Source organism: Phyllostomus hastatus, unplaced genomic scaffold (genome assembly GCF_019186645.2).
Source record: "Phyllostomus hastatus isolate PE091 unplaced genomic scaffold, TTU_PhHast_1.1 phas_contig_16, whole genome shotgun sequence".
Taxonomy (NCBI): Eukaryota; Metazoa; Chordata; class Mammalia; order Chiroptera; family Phyllostomidae; genus Phyllostomus; species Phyllostomus hastatus.
Genome location: NW_025333643.1, coordinates 15095758 through 15112546, shown reverse-complemented (window position 1 = coordinate 15112546; position 16789 = coordinate 15095758). Strand labels below are relative to the sequence as shown.

Here is a 16789-nt window from a genome sequence, read left to right as displayed (position 1 = left end):
CCTTCTCCATCTTCCACAACTAGGCAGAAGGGCTATTGTTGTCACCATATAATTGGTAAGCAGAAAAACAGACTCTAGGCAAATGGTCTTGGGAGATACTAAACTCCATTTTCAAAGAGCTGAGAAAATGCTCAGATCGTCGCAAACAACTGCAACAGGTGTATAGGAGAACAGGCTGCAATAAGCCCTGGCCCTCCAGAGTGGACCAAGGATACCATTAGGGTCCCACTTTGCAATTACTTGACAGAATGCATTGAAGACTCATTATGAGTCAGTATGAAACTCTTCTACCTGCTCTCCAGGCTTGGGTATGCAATGGCAGACAACACCCACAATCTGGGCAATTTTCGGTGGAGCCTTGCTTACCTGGTGTATCCTCTTGACTTGCCCGTCTATGGACAGGTCATCCAGGGAAGAGCGGGTGGTACCCTCATGTCCTGGCATGTCCACGCAGACCAAGTGTAGGTTCTTCGGAAGAAACTGAGAACACACAGGCCCAGAGAGCCAGTATGTGGTGTGCAGACAATGTCTGCCCACTTTCCTGGGAAGGCTGCACCTACTTACCAAGTATCTTGGATAGCCAACCCTGGGGATATATAGTCCTGGGCCACCCAGAGTTTTACCCTAAGTAACTTCTGATGGGAATGAGCATTGTCAGTAGCCTCATAGGAAGCAGAAGCCCCCAAAGATTAATAAATACATAGATGGAAGGGGACTAAGAGGATGACTGAAAAAGGGGGACAAAGGTCTGGGCAGCAGGTATACAACTCTCACTTTTGACACCAGCTGGTGGGTACTAGCCCCATCCCTTTCACACTTATCCAGCCATTCAGCCATGGACTGGGAACTAGAAGGGCTGGTTCTGTTCTCCTAGAAGCCTGGCCATTCCAGAGCCCACAGGAGCAAGTCTTTAAGAACCACGTCTGATCACCCTGATTCTGGTTTCAACATTTTTTGCATTAAGGTGTAATTCCTGGGGTGATTATTATCTTAAAACACCTTCTTCGGTTTAAATGTGTGCCACTTTTAACCAGGAAACTCAGAAACATCAGTTATCAATAAATAAATACCCAATTATATGAAAGATGCTTATCTGGCCCTGGCTGGTGTGGCTCAGTGAATTAAGCACCAGCCTGCAAACTGAAAGGTTGTCGGTTCAATTCCCAGTCAGGGCACGTGCCTGGGCTGCAGGCCAGGTTCCCAGCTGGGGGACAGGAAGAGGCAACTGATCATTGTTTCTTTCCTTCTCTTTCTCCCTCTCTTCCCCTCTCTCTAAAATAAAATAAATAAAATATTTTTTAAAAGATTAAAAAAAGATTTAAAAAACCAGGACAACTGTAATTGAACTACAATAAAACATTTTTTTTTAAAAGTTGCTTATCTGAAGTGGGGACAGGAAGTGAAAGGTTCATTAAGGCACGAGGATGGCTGTCCTCATAGTGGAATTTAGAAATAAGAACACGAGTAACTAGAGGATGTGTGGGTCTTTTCCTTCTGGTGTAGATCATCCCTGAGATCATTCAGGTATGGTCCTGCTTGAGGTGGGAGCCTCGGGTGCTTCCCTCCCAAGGCCTCTCCCAGCCCCCACCATCACCATCTGGTCACTCTTCTCAAGTAAAGGAAGTTGCCACACCCCAGTAAACCAGGACAGAAAGTGAGTGATTTAGAAAGCTATCCCAGAAAGCTGCCAAACCAAGATCACTTCTCTAAATGGCTAACGAAGAAAAAAAAAACAAAAAAACAAAAACAGAACACAGAGGTAAGGATGAGGGAGGGGAGAAGAAGGAGCCAAAAGCGCCCTGGCTGGCATGTCTCAGTGGACTGAGCACTGGTCCTCGAACCAAAGGGTCACCAAAGGGTCCCAGACAGGGCACATGCCTGGATGGTAGGCCAGACCCCCAGTGGGGGGCATGTGAGAGGCAACCGCACATTGATGTTTCTCTCCCTCTATTTCTCCCTCCCTCCCTCTCTCTCTGAAAATAAATAAATAAATAAAATAAAAAATAAAAAAATAAGGAGGTGGCAAAAGGGAGAAGTAGGGGAAGGAAGAGGAGAAACTTGGAGCATAAAAGAACAAATGATTTTTTTAAAGCTTGACCCTGATAATGACAGTTCTGAGATGAAGCTGAGTGTCAGAAACCTTTCCTAAGAAATACTTATAAGGTGAAATGACTTCTAAGGGACAGATTTTACAAATAACATTCAACTCAATAAATTCTGTCTGACAAAAATAAATAAATATTACATTAGTTTTAAGATAACCTGAGCCACAGTTCTGGTTTTCCTTTGCTTTCTACCATTGCTGATGACTGTATGTCCAAGTGGAAACACTTTTCTCTACTGCACCTTGACCAAGCTGAGCCACATGTCCTTGTGTGCAGAGAACCCGTGGAGCATGAGGATGGAAGGTTTGTGCCCAGGCCTGCCGCGGAAGGAATAACAGAACTGGTAGTCTTCATGTTGAACATAGCGGACCTGCATGCCCAATGTCCGCCGCCAGTACCTGGGAAGGAAAAATATATGCCAAACCAAATCAGCAAGCTCTAGAGAAGTGGGGGCGCAGATCCTCTCTACAGATTCACTTCAAGGTGAGACCTGGCTTTCGTCCTCCATGTCTGACTCTGGAGGGCCCCAGAACTTCACCCTCAAGGAGCACTAAGTAAAGAATGCCAATATTCATGCCACATGGATCCTGTGGTATACATGTCATTACACAATCTCTCTAAACTAAGAAGGGGATAGGGGTGTTTTCTTAAGAAGCATGACATATAATACCTCTTGTTAATACTTATTTCTAGCAGTAGGATGGCAGTGCTAAGGAGAAGTCAGTGGTGGGATCTCACTGGGTGTCTGACTAGCCCTTATCTGCTTGGATTGGTTGAGCTTCTGCAGAATCGAAAGGCTGGCAGTAAGGCTGGGGAGGACCCCAGGAAGGCCAAGACAAAGATGGTTTTCCCTTGCAGAGAGCTGGTTTGCGGTCTGGTGGACCATCTGCATCCACACCTGAAACCTAGGGCGATCAGCCAGGGACATGCGGGCTGCAGGACTGCAGCTGTGCACAGCACAGGCATCCTAGAGTGAGACTTTCCTGCAGAGACACTTTAATTGGCAGGAAAAGCATCAAAAGACTTAGTGGCAGTGTCGCTTGCAATTTTCTACTGTTGGCAATAAAGAACTGGACTCTCACCAAGGTTGCAGTAGCTCATATCACTCCACACACCCACAAATCTCTGGGAAGAAAGAACACCAGAAGACAGTCTAAAGGAGCCTGCATTTCTTATGATCTCTGGACTCTTAACACTCTAAACAGCTGCCCAGTGTTGGCGATTACAGTGGACTGATCTCTGCTAAAAAACACAACTTTTCTTGTTTGTAAATCTACTTGAAAAAGGTGGAGGACCTTTTCAAGAAGATGGCGCCCAAAGTGAAGAAGGAAGCCCCTGCACTTCTCAGAGCCAAAGGCAAAGGCTTTGGAGGCAAAGAAAGCAGTGCTAAAAGGCATCCAGAGCCACAAAGAAAAGAAGATCCAAAGGTCACCCACCTTCTGGAGACCTAAGACCCCTCGGCCCTGAAGGCAGCTTCAATATCCTCAGAAGAGTGCCCCCTAGGAGAGACAAGCTTGACCACTATGCCATCATCAAGTTCCCCCTCACTACTGAGTCAGCCATGAAGAAGACAGAAGACAACAATACACCTGTGTTCATCATGGAGGTCAAGGCCAACAAGCACCAGATCAAACAGGCTGTGAAGAAGCTCTACGACACTGACACAGCCAAGGTCAACACCCTGATCAGGCCTGATGGGGAGAAGAAGGCATATGTTTGACTGGCTCCAGACTGTGATGCTTTGGACATTGCCAACAAAATTAGGATCATCTAAACTGAGTTCAGCTGGCTAATTCTAGATATAAAAATTTTATACTAAAAATAAAAGAAGAAAAAGCTGGAGGTTTAATTAAGTTTCCAACCAACCAAATTTCATCATTTGAGTCTTAATCATATTGAAGTATTTGAGTCTTAATCATATTGAAGTACATAAAGAAGATTTGGATTCTGAAGTAGTGAATTTTGATGGAATTGACAGTTTTTAAAAAATTCTTTTGATTTTAATTGTGGTGCAGAAGTTAATAGTAACAAACATAGTTTTGTGCAGACATTATTTTCACTCCAGTAGAAAAGCTCAATAAAGTTCAAAATTCTATCTGTCCCTAGAAAATATGTATTTTTTTCCTAGAGATTTTGAGAGTGAGAACTTATCTTTTAAAGAACTATCTGCAGTCGACCTCTGATTTCATTCACTACAGCATATGGAAGCTGGTTGAAGGCTCAGCTTCTGTTGGTTACATAAGACTTGGCAGTGCTGGAGGCTGGCCTGAAATTGATCTCAATACAAAATTCCCATCTAAGCAAATTGAACTCTCTGCATGAAGAATCTCTCCAAGATGAAAGACAATTAATTCAATCCAGGATTCACTCTTTGGTATACTTTGTACCAAAGAGGTAGCCAGGTCTTGCAAAAGCAAACAGCCTAAACTGACTGGTTTTAACCCTCCATGCAAAACAAGCGGAGGGGAGATAAGAATTTAAATTCATATCTATTTGGATCTGCATACAAAAAGCATGGGAGCACATACAGGGCACTATTAAGATGAGCATCTGGAATGGAGGTAAGGAAAACAGTGAAAAGTAGATAGAGAAGCAATAGAGCTGGGAAGAAGACTTTTATCACTTTTGCAATGAAAGTGTTGCCTATTTGAAATATTAAAAATATAATGAAATTGACTAGCTTAAAGCTCTTCTTATGACAAGGAATGCTTATTTCGAAATTCTAAATTGTTCACTTAATACAAATTTGTATTGCCAGACCATTCACTCATATGCCAGACCATTCATATATCGACTATATGATCTTGAATCTAATCTATAATAAGGGGAAACATTGCACTTTACTGAGGATATGGTAAAGACTGAATGAGATAAGCCACTTACAAAGTTTTGTTCAGTGCTAAGGACATGTAAGTATTTGATAAATGGTAGTTACTAGTATTATATAAAGAAGACTCTATCCTTGTAAATAAACCACTTGCCAAAATTCAAGGGAAAAAATGCAACAAATATGACAGCCACAGATTGATATCCTTAATATATAAAAAGCTTACAAAATGGTAAGAACCATGCTGAGACCCCCAATTCAACATGAGTAAAATAAATGAAAAGGTTACTCAGAGTAGAAGAGAATTACTGACAAACATAGGAAACATGTTCCAGTTCACCACCAATTAAATAAATGAATATTACAATAAGAAATACATTTTAATGGACTTCTAAATTAGAATAATGTCTTTTAAAAAGCAATTATAATGTTCAACCTTTCTAGAAAGCAGTTTGGAATTAAGCATCAGGGGTCTTTAAAAGCCACATGTCTTTTAACCCAGTAATTATACCTCCAGGAATAATCTGTTCCAAGAACATAAGCAGAAATCTTGAAAGAGTATTTCTAAACATGTCCAACAGTGTTATTTAAATTAGGAAAAAAATCTGCACTAACCTTAATGTCCATAAATAGAAAATTTCTTACAGAAATTACAATGTATCTAGACAATGCAATATTTTGCTGTTAAAAATGAGGTCTTCAGCCCTGGCTGGTGGCTCAGCTGGTTGGAGCATCATCCCATATACCAAAAGGTCATGGGTTCCATCCCTCATCAGGGCACACACCTAGGCTGCAGGTTGATCCCTGGCTGGGGTGTGAAGAGGAGGCAACAAATTGATGTTTCTCTCTCACACTGATGCCTCTCTCTCTCTCTCTCTCTCTCTCTCTCTCTCTCTCTCTCTCTCTCCCTCTTTCCCCCTCTCTCTCTCCCTCTCTCCCCCTTCCTCTCTCTCTCAGATCAATAAAAAAACACCCTTGGGTGAGGATTTTTTTAAAAAATAAGGTCTTCAAAGAATATCTAATAACAGGACAATGTTTATTGCATGACATCAAATGAAAACATAGGACCCAATTTTTTATACTATTGATTCCAATTCTGTTAAAAAAACTTTAACTATGTACAGATGAGGCGGGGAAAAGGTGGTGAGAACAAAAGAGGAATTGAAGAAAATTACTTTGAGGATTACGGATCATTTTTATTTTCTCTGTGCTACCTTTTTATAATCTTCAAATTCTCTACAACTGTAACACAAAGAGCAGTATGAGACCAAGGAAGAGCTGGAAGGACCCTGGAGGGATGGTGATGTTGCATAAGCACCTGGATACTCAACACCTAACAGTGGGAGACAACGCAGAAGGCGGACGCAAGGGCGTGAGAATAAGGAAGCATGACTTGACCCAAGAGTGAAGAGAGAAGGAGTTGGAAAGGCAGCCGAGAGCTAGGCTCAGGAATTGAGGCCTTCTTCATCACCAGGTGGAGCTCTGGGGTACTGATCCATGTATTTCATTTCATCGGTACATCTACTGGATAACTTTATCTAAGCTTTGGAAACAGAAGTTGAAGAACCAATATTTTCGGTACTTTCAGCCCATCCTCTCAATGAAAGAGTGGGAAGAAGACTCCTTAAGCTACAAGGTCAGTTAAAAATTATGAAAGATCAATGGTTCCGATGGAAAACAAACAAACAAACAAACAAACAAACAAACCCAACTTCTTTGGTTTAAAGATAATGGAGAATAAATTACCTCTAAATCATAAACCACACAAAGGCAGAGATCAGAAATAGCTGTGAGTGTACAGAACAGAAACAAAGAGAAAAATTAAACTGGGATAAACGAATGTCTCAGGAACAAGATCTTTCACAAATGAACAATCTTGGTACAAAAGCCAAACTTTTCCTGTTTCAAGGACAGACATCACTGAAGCCCCCCAAAAGTAGCCTCCACGGGGCTCCTCTTTAAGAAAGGCTCCCAGCGCCCAGAGCCTTTATTTCACAAGTGTTGCCTTCTCTAGTTTATGGAGACTCCCAGAGAAAAGTATTTCCACCCTTCTTTTTGTTGCTGTTGCTACTCTAGTAAAATATAGATAATGTGAAATTTACCATTTTAACCATTTTAGGGTACAATTCAGTGGCATTAAATACACCCACAGTACTGTACATCAATCATCACAACTATCCATTTACAGAACTTTTCATCATCCCAAATAGAAATTCTGTATCCATTAAACAAAAATTCCACATTCCTTCCTGTCCCTTGGCCCCTGGTAATCTCTATTCTAATTTCTGTTTCTGAGTTCAGCCAGTCTTGGTACCTCATGTAAGTAGAATCACACAGCATTTGTCATTTTGTGTCTGGCTTATGTCACCTAACATAAAGTTTTCAAGTGATCTGTATTATAGAATGCATCAGTACTTTATTCCTTTTTAAGGTGAGATAATATTCCATTATGTGGATATGCCATACTTACTTATCCATTCATCAATCGTTTCTACTTTTTCGCTACTATGCATGATGTCACTGTGAATATCCATGTACGAGTTTTTGTGTGGACATACACATGTGTTTTCAATTCTCTTGGGTAAATACCTAGGAGAGGAATTTCTGGGTCATTTAGTAGCTTTTTTCTTTTAAATATTTTAAGGAACTGCAAGACTTTTCCAAAGTGGCTGCACCATTTTGTATTCTTCCTAAGAATACATGAGGGGTCCAATTTCTCCACATCTTTCATTGTTATTTTTCAGAGAAACATTAAATTGAAATATAAGTCATATTACAGGAAAATGCACACATTGCAAGTGTCCCTGGAGCATGGCCATCCCACTTCCATAGGGATGTGGACTCTGCTCCTGTAAATGGTACCAAACACTTTGCCGTAACTCAACAGAGCCACAACCAGAGGTACCTTGGTCACCGCACAGAGGGGCGGCTCTGACTCCGGAAGCCTTCTCCTGATGTCTAAGGAACCTACGGGCTGGGGACTGTGTAGCCCGGAGGCTGCTTTTGGTACTGGTGCATGGAATTAGGCTCTATGTAATCACACCTGCACATGCAGCTGTATCTCCAGCAAAAGGCCACACCACCTAACTGCATTCTCCATTCCAGTTTGATTTAAGAAAAATGGCACTTGCATGTGGAGCTCCACAGAGCCTCTGTGGGGACACGTGGGGCACACAACTCTGGCCTCTCCGTGTCAGGCTACATGGGAGCCCTGGCCCCAAAGCTGCCTCCTGCTGCTAGGGCGGCAAGGACAACGGCATTTAAATACAGCTGCATCTCAGCTTTGTTTGTGCAGAAGTGGGTCCTGAGTGAGCCTCTGAAGGGGTCACCACCTCCCAAGAGAGAGTGAGGTAGTGAAAAGCTCCCTTCTGATCAATTAGCTTCTTTTCAAGGATCAGAGCCTAGCTGGCAGGTGGAAAATTCCACACTCTAATGAAACAAAAGGGAGCCAGAAAGGAGGGCAAATAGAGGACACATGCCAAACTCCCTGCATTTTTCTCCCTGTGCACAGGAGGCAGTTCTCACTCCCAGAAGTCTGGGTGAAACCTCAGTGTGCTTCCCTGTGGCACAAGGATGAACCAGGTCTGTTCTGGTATTTCCTTCATCAGGGTTACGCACACAATGGGGGCAGGAAGGGTGGTTTTATTTGGTGAGTACACTGTGGCATGAGAAGTCCCAGAAGCACATCAGGAGAAAGCTCCTCCCTTTTCAACTGTTAAGCTTCTGATTAAGGAGAAAGAAGCTCCCTCAAGGAGAAAGGCTCTGTTGGGGCTGCTACATCTTTCACACCCCTCTTAGACTTTGTACCAAAGAGAAAGGAGACAGAGTCTTTGGCAGGTGGCAATATCTAAGCTAGAATTTAAGAACACTATTTACTGGCATTCTGCTTATTTTTACTTTCTTATATTAATTTACTATTTATGGCAACTATGGTCAACTTTTCACTAAGGTAATGATATTTATATTGCTCTTAAAATAAATTGATATAAGCTGCAAAAAGTGACTTATTCTAGAGATAACGTAAAAGTAGAGGTGGTATGCAGATAGGGCAAGGATTACAAAGGCGGTACAAGAATGACAGGTGGTTTGGAAACGTCTTTTCCTTTCTGCCACTTTACTAATGAACACTTTCAGAATAAATCTGAAACCATTCTGTCCTTCTCCAGGGCCCGGTTTTTCTAATTCATTTATCAGCACACATCACTGCACCTGTCAGACCACCACCGGAGCAGAACCCAAGGATCATGAAACTACCAAAGGAATTCCCACACATGCACACAATCCTTGCTTAAAAGAATCAGTGACTTTGGCAATGAGGGTGGCCTCCTGGGCAAAGGAGGCCAGAAACCTGAAATAAGTTACCTGGTGAGCAGCTACCACCAATTCTTCAGGAACACTCCCAAAATTCAAAAAAGGATGTCTTTCAACTTTTCGGTATATTTAAGATGTTTCATGATGAAATGCTAAACAACAAGCACCAAAAGGACAAGCAGAGAAGATGACATTACAATACCCTTGAATACTTCAATTATAAAGTTAACTTACCAGTAATAGATTTTTATCAGCGCTGAAGGCCACAGGAGAAACAAGGCCACAAATGCCAGGATTGGGACGGCCAGCGTCCCACCCGCAATCACCAACATGTTCACCACGTCAAGGTCCATCCTGCTCTTCGAGGCTGGCTGGCACCTGCAGGCCTGAAGAGAGTGACAGCATTGAAACTCCGTCTCCAGGGAAAAGATGAAGAAGTAAAGGGAAAAACAAAAGTGAAGGACCCAGGATGTACAAAGATAAGGAAGAACAAAAGTAGGCAATTGTTTTAAAAATACTGAACAAGCACAACAACTACATGTAATGAAGAATCCCAGAGAGGATCCTGCATTTTATTTTTAGCTATAAAGGAAACTGTTAGAGCAATGAGGAAAATCTTAGTAAGGACTATGTATTAGATAATATTATTATAATGGTGATACAATTCTTAACTGTGATAACCAAAGTGTGGTTACCTTTGCACATAGGAAAATGTCCCTGTTCTTAGGAGATGCCTGGTGAAATACTAAGGGGTGAAGTATAGTGACATTTACTACTCACTTTTAAAAGTTGAGGACAGAAAAAAAATAGTGTGTGTGTGTGTGTGTGTGTGTGTGTTGGTAGGGGAAAGGAGAGAGAAAGGAGAGGGACCGCACAGGTCCTTCAGCCATCACACTAAGTCCAGGTGCTCACTTCCTGCTCCCCTTAGTGTAAAGGTTGCTCTTTTGTGGCGCAGTTCTTCACCGCCAGCAGCCAGAGGAATCTTCACAGTTTCCTCCAGGGGGCTGCGCTGGGGACCTCTGACCACTCCTCAGGATCCCAACTCAACCTCCAAACTACCACACCTCTACCTGCACCCCACATAACCAACTCCTGCCCCCAGAGGAGCCCCACACAGCTGCACGTTCTGTCTTTCCTCATGCTGTCCCCTTCCTATGGAGCACACTCATGTCCACTCTGCCTCTGTGGCTGATCTGACTGTCACACTCCCCAGGAAAGCATCCTGGTCCCACAGGCCCAGGTCTTCTTGACTCCCTTCAAAGTCAGAGCACTGCTCCTGGCAAAGTCATTGAGATCTGCTTATCGGGGGCTTTTGGGTGCATATCTGAGCTTTGAAAACCTTCAGGGCCCAAACCCCTCTCACCAGTCTTACTGAAACAGAGAAATCACCCACCACAGATGGCGGTTTCGAGGGAGCTCACAGAAGAACCCAGGCTCATTACAAACTGCTTCATCATTTTGTAATCTATGGTTTTAAAAATCCATACTCACTGTTCAAAAAGCACAGCCTTCTTTTTCAACTGCTACTGGCTCTGGCAGAAGATGAAAATGAGACTCTGAAAACACAAAAAAGAAATGACAAAGCATTAAATCATAATTGGAAATATGAATTAAATGTTAACAGCCAGAAAATTGCTGGCTTTGCTGGAGGTGCAGAGCTCTCCTTTATGGTGCACACAAAATACAATATCCTGTGGCACAGTCACCTCTGGTTCAAGTCACCACCCCTGCAAGTTGAGCAACTTACATAAAGGCTAGAGCTTGCTAGGTAATAACGAGATAAGAAGGAGGTCAAAGAAGAGACCTGTGGTGTGAGGACAAAGCCTGGGACTGAGACGATCCAGGGCTGTGTAGGTAAGAAGGGCAACCTTGCAGCAGGGGTGCTGGGGTGGGAGGGGTGGTCTCTGGGGGCTATGGACTTAACTGAGATTCTCAAATATAGGCTGAAACTCTCCTTCTCCATCTGGGATTAGGGTCTACCTAGGAGTTGTACCTAGGAGACGAAGGTGTCAACCAACATGCAAATGAGAACAGCATTGCTCCTGGAGCGACTGTGGAGAGAGGCCACACAGCTCCAACAGAGGGCAGGACAGAGAGGAGAAGTCGGCAGGACCCCGCAGCAGGAGAACGTGGAGACAGGCGAGGGGAGGGTCAATGCGTGAACCCCGAATTATTTCAGAGGATCAAAGAGTTAAACATAAAAAAAAATGAAACTCTGAAAGTTCTAGAAGAAAACATGAGAACTTAAAATATCTTCATGGGCAAAGCCTTTCTAAGTAAGATATAAAACCAGAGGCCATAACAAAAAATAATTAGTAAGTTGACAGCATAAAAATGTTTTTAAATGTCCATGAGGAAAAGAAACTAGAAACAAGGCTAAAATTTATCAATACATATCAGAGGTAACAGACTAGTTTCCTGAATGCACAAAGGGTTCTTACAAATCAATATAAACATCAATAAAATCCAATAGAAAAATGAGCAAATGATCAGAAGAACTTACCAGAAAGTAAATGCCAATGACTCTTAAAAATATAAAAAAGATGCTCAATTTCATTTATAATAAGAGATATGCAAATTAAATCTATAAGGTAATAGCAAAGTTCATTTATCATGCTGACAAAGAAAAAGTTTAGTAACAGACTGTGCTGTTGAGGCCATGGGAAAATGAGGCTACGTATAATGTAGCATTTACATTCCCATCAACAAACTCCACACATAGCAATTTGGCAAAGTCTGCAGCACATCTGCGATGTGCCCATACCCTTGACCTAACAACCCCACTCCTAGGAATTTATGTTTATAACTAACTGAACAAACGTGAAAATATGTTTTTGCAAGGTTATTTGCTACAGTATCATTTATTACAGCAAGAGATTGGAAATAAACTCATGAGCCCACCTATAGGGAACTTGCTAAGCAAATGACAGTATAACTTATTAAAAAGTATAATGTATAACCATTAAATACAAAAAAGTTAAATGTAAGCTATTAAAATAATGACAGAGTTCTACTTGTCTCTATGGTTCATAACCTCCAAGGTACATTGTCTTCCTGCCTGTATAATTGCCCACAGGTTAAGTCAGCTTCTTAGGATGTTTACTCCTTAAGGGTCAAAGTCCAGCACAAGATTGAAGATAAAAATATCAGTCCAGGAACCATGCATGGTCCACAAACCAGAAATTCTTATCTTCTTGGTGGTGGGAGAGGTGCTAATCAGCAGATTCACTCTGATCTGCTTTGTCCCAAAGTGCTAGCAACTGGTTCCCCAGGGGATTCCTGCTCAAGAACCAGCCAAGCCCACAACCCCTGCCCCTGCTTCTGCCACCTGAGGCAGCACTGTGGGGAAGGCAATAGCCTAACCAGGCAGGTCCTGTGGGCAAATCCTGTGGGGAAATCCTGCCACTGAATCCTCTGGAAAGGCAGGAAGATCAATTAGGTGCTCAGCCGGGAAGCAGGTGGCTCACTATCCTGCCATGTATCTTCTAAAAGAATCATACTGGCCAAGGCCCTGGCCTGGTAGCTCAGTTGGTAAGAGCATTGTCCCCATACACCAAGGTTATAGGTTTGGTTCCCAGTCAGGGCACATACAAGAATCAACCAATGGGCTGTGGCTGGTGTAGCTCAGTGGATTGAACGCAGGCCTGCTGGTTCAATTCCCAGTCATGGCACATGCCTGGGTTGCAGGCCAGGTCCCCAGTAGGGGGCGCATGAGAGGCAACTACACACTGATGTTTCTTTCCCTCGCTTTCTCCTTCCCTTCCCCTCTCTCTCTAAAAATAAATAAATAATATTTAAAAAAGAATCAACCAATGAATGCATAAATAAGTGGAACAACAAATTGATGTTTCTATCTCTCTCCCTCTTTCTATCCTTCCCTAGCTCCAGCCTTTCTTCCCTTTCTCTCTCTCTAAAAAGTCAATAATTTTTTTTAAAAGAATCATACTGGCAACACCGGCCCTGCCCTGACCTAATCCAGCACCTTTAAAACAACAGTCTCTGGGTTCAAGATGTGGGCTGTGGTGGTCATCTGAAATAACCACCTGCTTAAAGTCACATTTAAAACCAAGAAAACCCTACAGAAATACCAGCCTGTCTCCTGCTGGAGAAAAAAGGAGCCAAAAGCCACTTGACCTTTTACCTCCAGGGACCCCAACATCTTCAGGCTTCTGGGGAGCCTAGAACAAGCTTTTAGTATATGAATCAGTGTGAATAAATGCATGTGCTTCATCAGCCGAGGTCACCCTTCAAAGGTAAAGTGCCAGAAAGAGCATCACATGAGTGAGAATTTTCCACACATCTGAAAGGAGTTAAAATAGCCCTCTATGTGAGCGTGCACCAGCAGTGGACCTAAAATAGAAGCTTGGCATCCAAAAGCTTCTCCCCATGCCCGAATCTGCACTCCTAAGTAAAGGATCAAAAGGGTTTTGTCATTTCTAAAGGAGGTGAAGTAGGCCTGCAGTAGTTTCTAATTGCAGGAACAAAGTTGGTGTTAGGCAGAAAGGAGCCCTGTTATAAACCACCAGCAGGTTTCTCTCAGGACAAGATTTCTTTAGGGCCCTTGGTGAGCTGGCCCCCACCTTCTTTTGGGGAAGAACCTCCTTTCAGGACATCTCTAACCCAGGAAAATTAGCATCAGAACAAGCCACATGCAAACTATCATAGCTAAGAGTAAAACACAGTTCAGAACTTTACCTAATAAACAAAAAATCAAAATGTCTATTTCATTAAAGATTGTATTTATTTTTAGAGAGAGGGGAAGGGAGGGAGAAAGAGAAGGAGAGAAACATCAATGTGCAGTTGCCTCTCATGTGGCATCCCCTGGGGATCTGGCCCACAACCCAGGCATATGCTCTGACTGGTAATTGAATTGGAGGCCCTTTGGTTCGCAGCCTGCACTCAATCCACTGAGCCACACCAGCCAGGGCAAAATGTCTATTTTAAAGCAATAGTAAATATGAACAAAATTTTAGGTTATAACTGCAATCCTGTGCTAATTTTGAGAACAAAGAATAAATCGCAGGTAGATTATCTTATAGTAAGATAAATCCTTCCTGTTAACATTTGGTTATCATAGTGCTTTCACAAAGAGGACATTTTTGCAAAAATATCTTATTGATGCCCTGGCAGGCGTGGCTTGGTGGACTGAGTGCCAACCAGCGAGCCTAAAGGTCTTTTTGCTAGTTCAGTCCCCAGTCAAGGTACATCCCTGGCTTGCCAACTGGGGGAGTGCATTCTCACACATTGATGTTTCTCCCACTCTTGCTTCCTCCCTTCCCCTCTCTCTAAAAGTAAATAAATAAAATCTTTTTTTAAAAAAAACCTTATTGATTTCTCAAAGGTTTTTCAATTCTTTGATTTTCAAGTCTCTTTCCTCTTCTCTTTACCAATGAACAGATCCTCATCTATCATTGCCTTGATATGTCATTCAAACAGTTCTTCCAACATCCTTGCTTTAATTTCATGAAGTCCTTCCTCTCTCACAAGAGCTACAATTTCACTTCCACTGTTAGTGTTGTATGGCTTACAACCTGGAAGTGACAGAGGACCAAGATGTGGATGCTTCTGGAGCCTGGCTGGACAAGAGGGTTGAAAAGAGAGAGAAAGATGATGGAGTGGCAAGTCCATTAATAAATATTTTCCTGTTATGATGACTTCTGCTTCCCTTCTACAACCTGGAAACTCCAGGGAATCAGATATGATACACTGATAATCTGATCCTCTGGTGACTGTACCTGAATGGGCTTTTAATTTTCTCTATTTACCCCCACTCTGTCTACCTGGAAGATACCCCCCACCGACCCCCATCTTCTCCTTTACAAATCTTTCTGGAAGAGCTAGGAGGTATCTCCTCCAGTTAACCTTACCCCCTCCCCTCCAGTAATTAGTTACCACCACCTCATCCTCCATGCTCTAGGACAGCAACTTCCAACCAGTGTGCTACAAAAATTTTTACAACACGTGTTACTTGACTATTTAGTGAGGGGCACTTTTCACTTAGATTGTCAAATACAAAAATAGCAACAGCCAACACAACAGCCATCCAGTGTAAGTCAAAATTATACCTAACTTTTTTTGTCAGATTGGCAAAAATATATGTTCTTGGGTGTGCCGCAGGATTTTAGCAGTTTACACATGCCATGAGATTGAAGAGGTTGAAAATCACTGCCCTGCAGCATTTTGTAGGAGCACTTCTTTCTCTCTCTTGGCATTTAGGATTTGTACCCTTTGTCATAGTTCTTGTGAGAATGCTGGCTGTACTCCCCTTGGCTGCAAGCTTCTGGAAGACAAGTTTTAAAACATCTCTGCATTGGCCACAACACTTGAGCACACACCATGCAGGGCGGGCCCTTGGTAAAGGCCAAACGATAAACTGGAATGTTGTGAATCAATAGGGCTGCTGCCTGGCCTGCACCACTGCAGGCCATTCCTTCACTCTGTTCATTATGGCCACCAACAAAATGAACATTCCCCATCTGAGAGGTGTAGCTTTGGAGCCTTCAGTCCAAATGGAAAGCTGGGACCCAGAGAGATTAAGCAAGCTGTCCAGTGTTACATAGCTCTTCTCTTCCTCTGTGCCCAACCCACTGATTCCACCAGGGGATCACAAGGGCTCTGTGCATGATGTGGAAGGCCAGAAAGGATTTGGTGCCTGCCTGTCTCTCAAGTCTCACTCTCCTCTATCACACCCCACCTCCACTCCTTTCACTGAATGACTATTATCCATGACATGTTCAAGGTTTTTCTCCCTCTTGCGTGGTAAGCTCCAGCTCATCCCGCAAGTCCTGGGCATGAAACTGTGAAGAATAATATAAAGGAAGACACATTACAGAGGCATTGGAGTCGCAACCCCAGAGGAGCTGCCTTGCTTGTTACTCCTCAGAACTTTGGAATGTTAAACAAGGAAAGATAACCTTTGGGCTGGGACTAAAATAGTGTTGCATTCCAAACAGTTTCTTATGACTACAGGACTGAAAATTAGACTTTGTTCCCCTTCTCTCACTAACACCCCTGGTCTTCACCTCCTAGTCAGAACTATCTGGGTTTCTGCCTGGATCATTGCTTCCTGAATAGCTATTCTTTTGGATCTGAAATAAAGGCTGTTGCCTCTTACTTTGGTCATTTATTTTTAGGTTAACAAGAGGATTACCCATGTATGTAAGTAAGTGTTCCTCCTCTTATTAATGTTGGGGTTCTTGGAGAAATCAGGAGGAAACCCCATGGAAATTTCCACACAGATTTTATTAAGCTTATGCTTGCGCAAGCTTAATAAGGGAGGCAACACAGAGGGAAGGAAGGTCCTCTGAACTATCTCAGGCTGACTATGTTTGACTGCTTTTATAAGCTGGGGACAAAGTGGGGGTGGAGAAGCAAGCTGTTAGACGGGAGATAAAACTTTGCATTTTTTTGAGCGTGGAATGGAGGGGTGCTGACATTCTTGTGGTTGGCTTATCAGCGTTTCGATCTGGCAAGAGGCAGTAGGGTGGTTCCGGCTCCACAGTTTCTCCTATCTGGTGTCCCAGTTCCCTGTGCTGTCTCATTCTGA

The 16789-nt window shown here is 42.8% G+C and overlaps 1 protein-coding gene and 1 pseudogene across 1 annotated transcript in view; one reads left to right on the top strand and one right to left on the bottom strand.

Annotated features, from left to right (window-relative positions):
• The window catches only part of ABHD6 (abhydrolase domain containing 6, acylglycerol lipase), a 44030-nt gene that overhangs the window by 16152 nt on the left and 11089 nt on the right, over positions 1-16789 (bottom strand). The window contains exons 2-5 of the mRNA XM_045832232.1: positions 10735-10799; positions 9478-9629; positions 2347-2503; positions 367-480 (exon numbers count right to left, since the gene is read on the bottom strand). Coding sequence (XP_045688188.1) covers positions 367-480; positions 2347-2503; positions 9478-9596 — 390 coding nt within the window. The 5' untranslated portion in view covers positions 9597-9629; positions 10735-10799. The remainder of the gene's footprint in view (positions 1-366; positions 481-2346; positions 2504-9477; positions 9630-10734; positions 10800-16789) is intronic.
• LOC123814430 lies at positions 3413-3879 on the top strand (annotated as a pseudogene).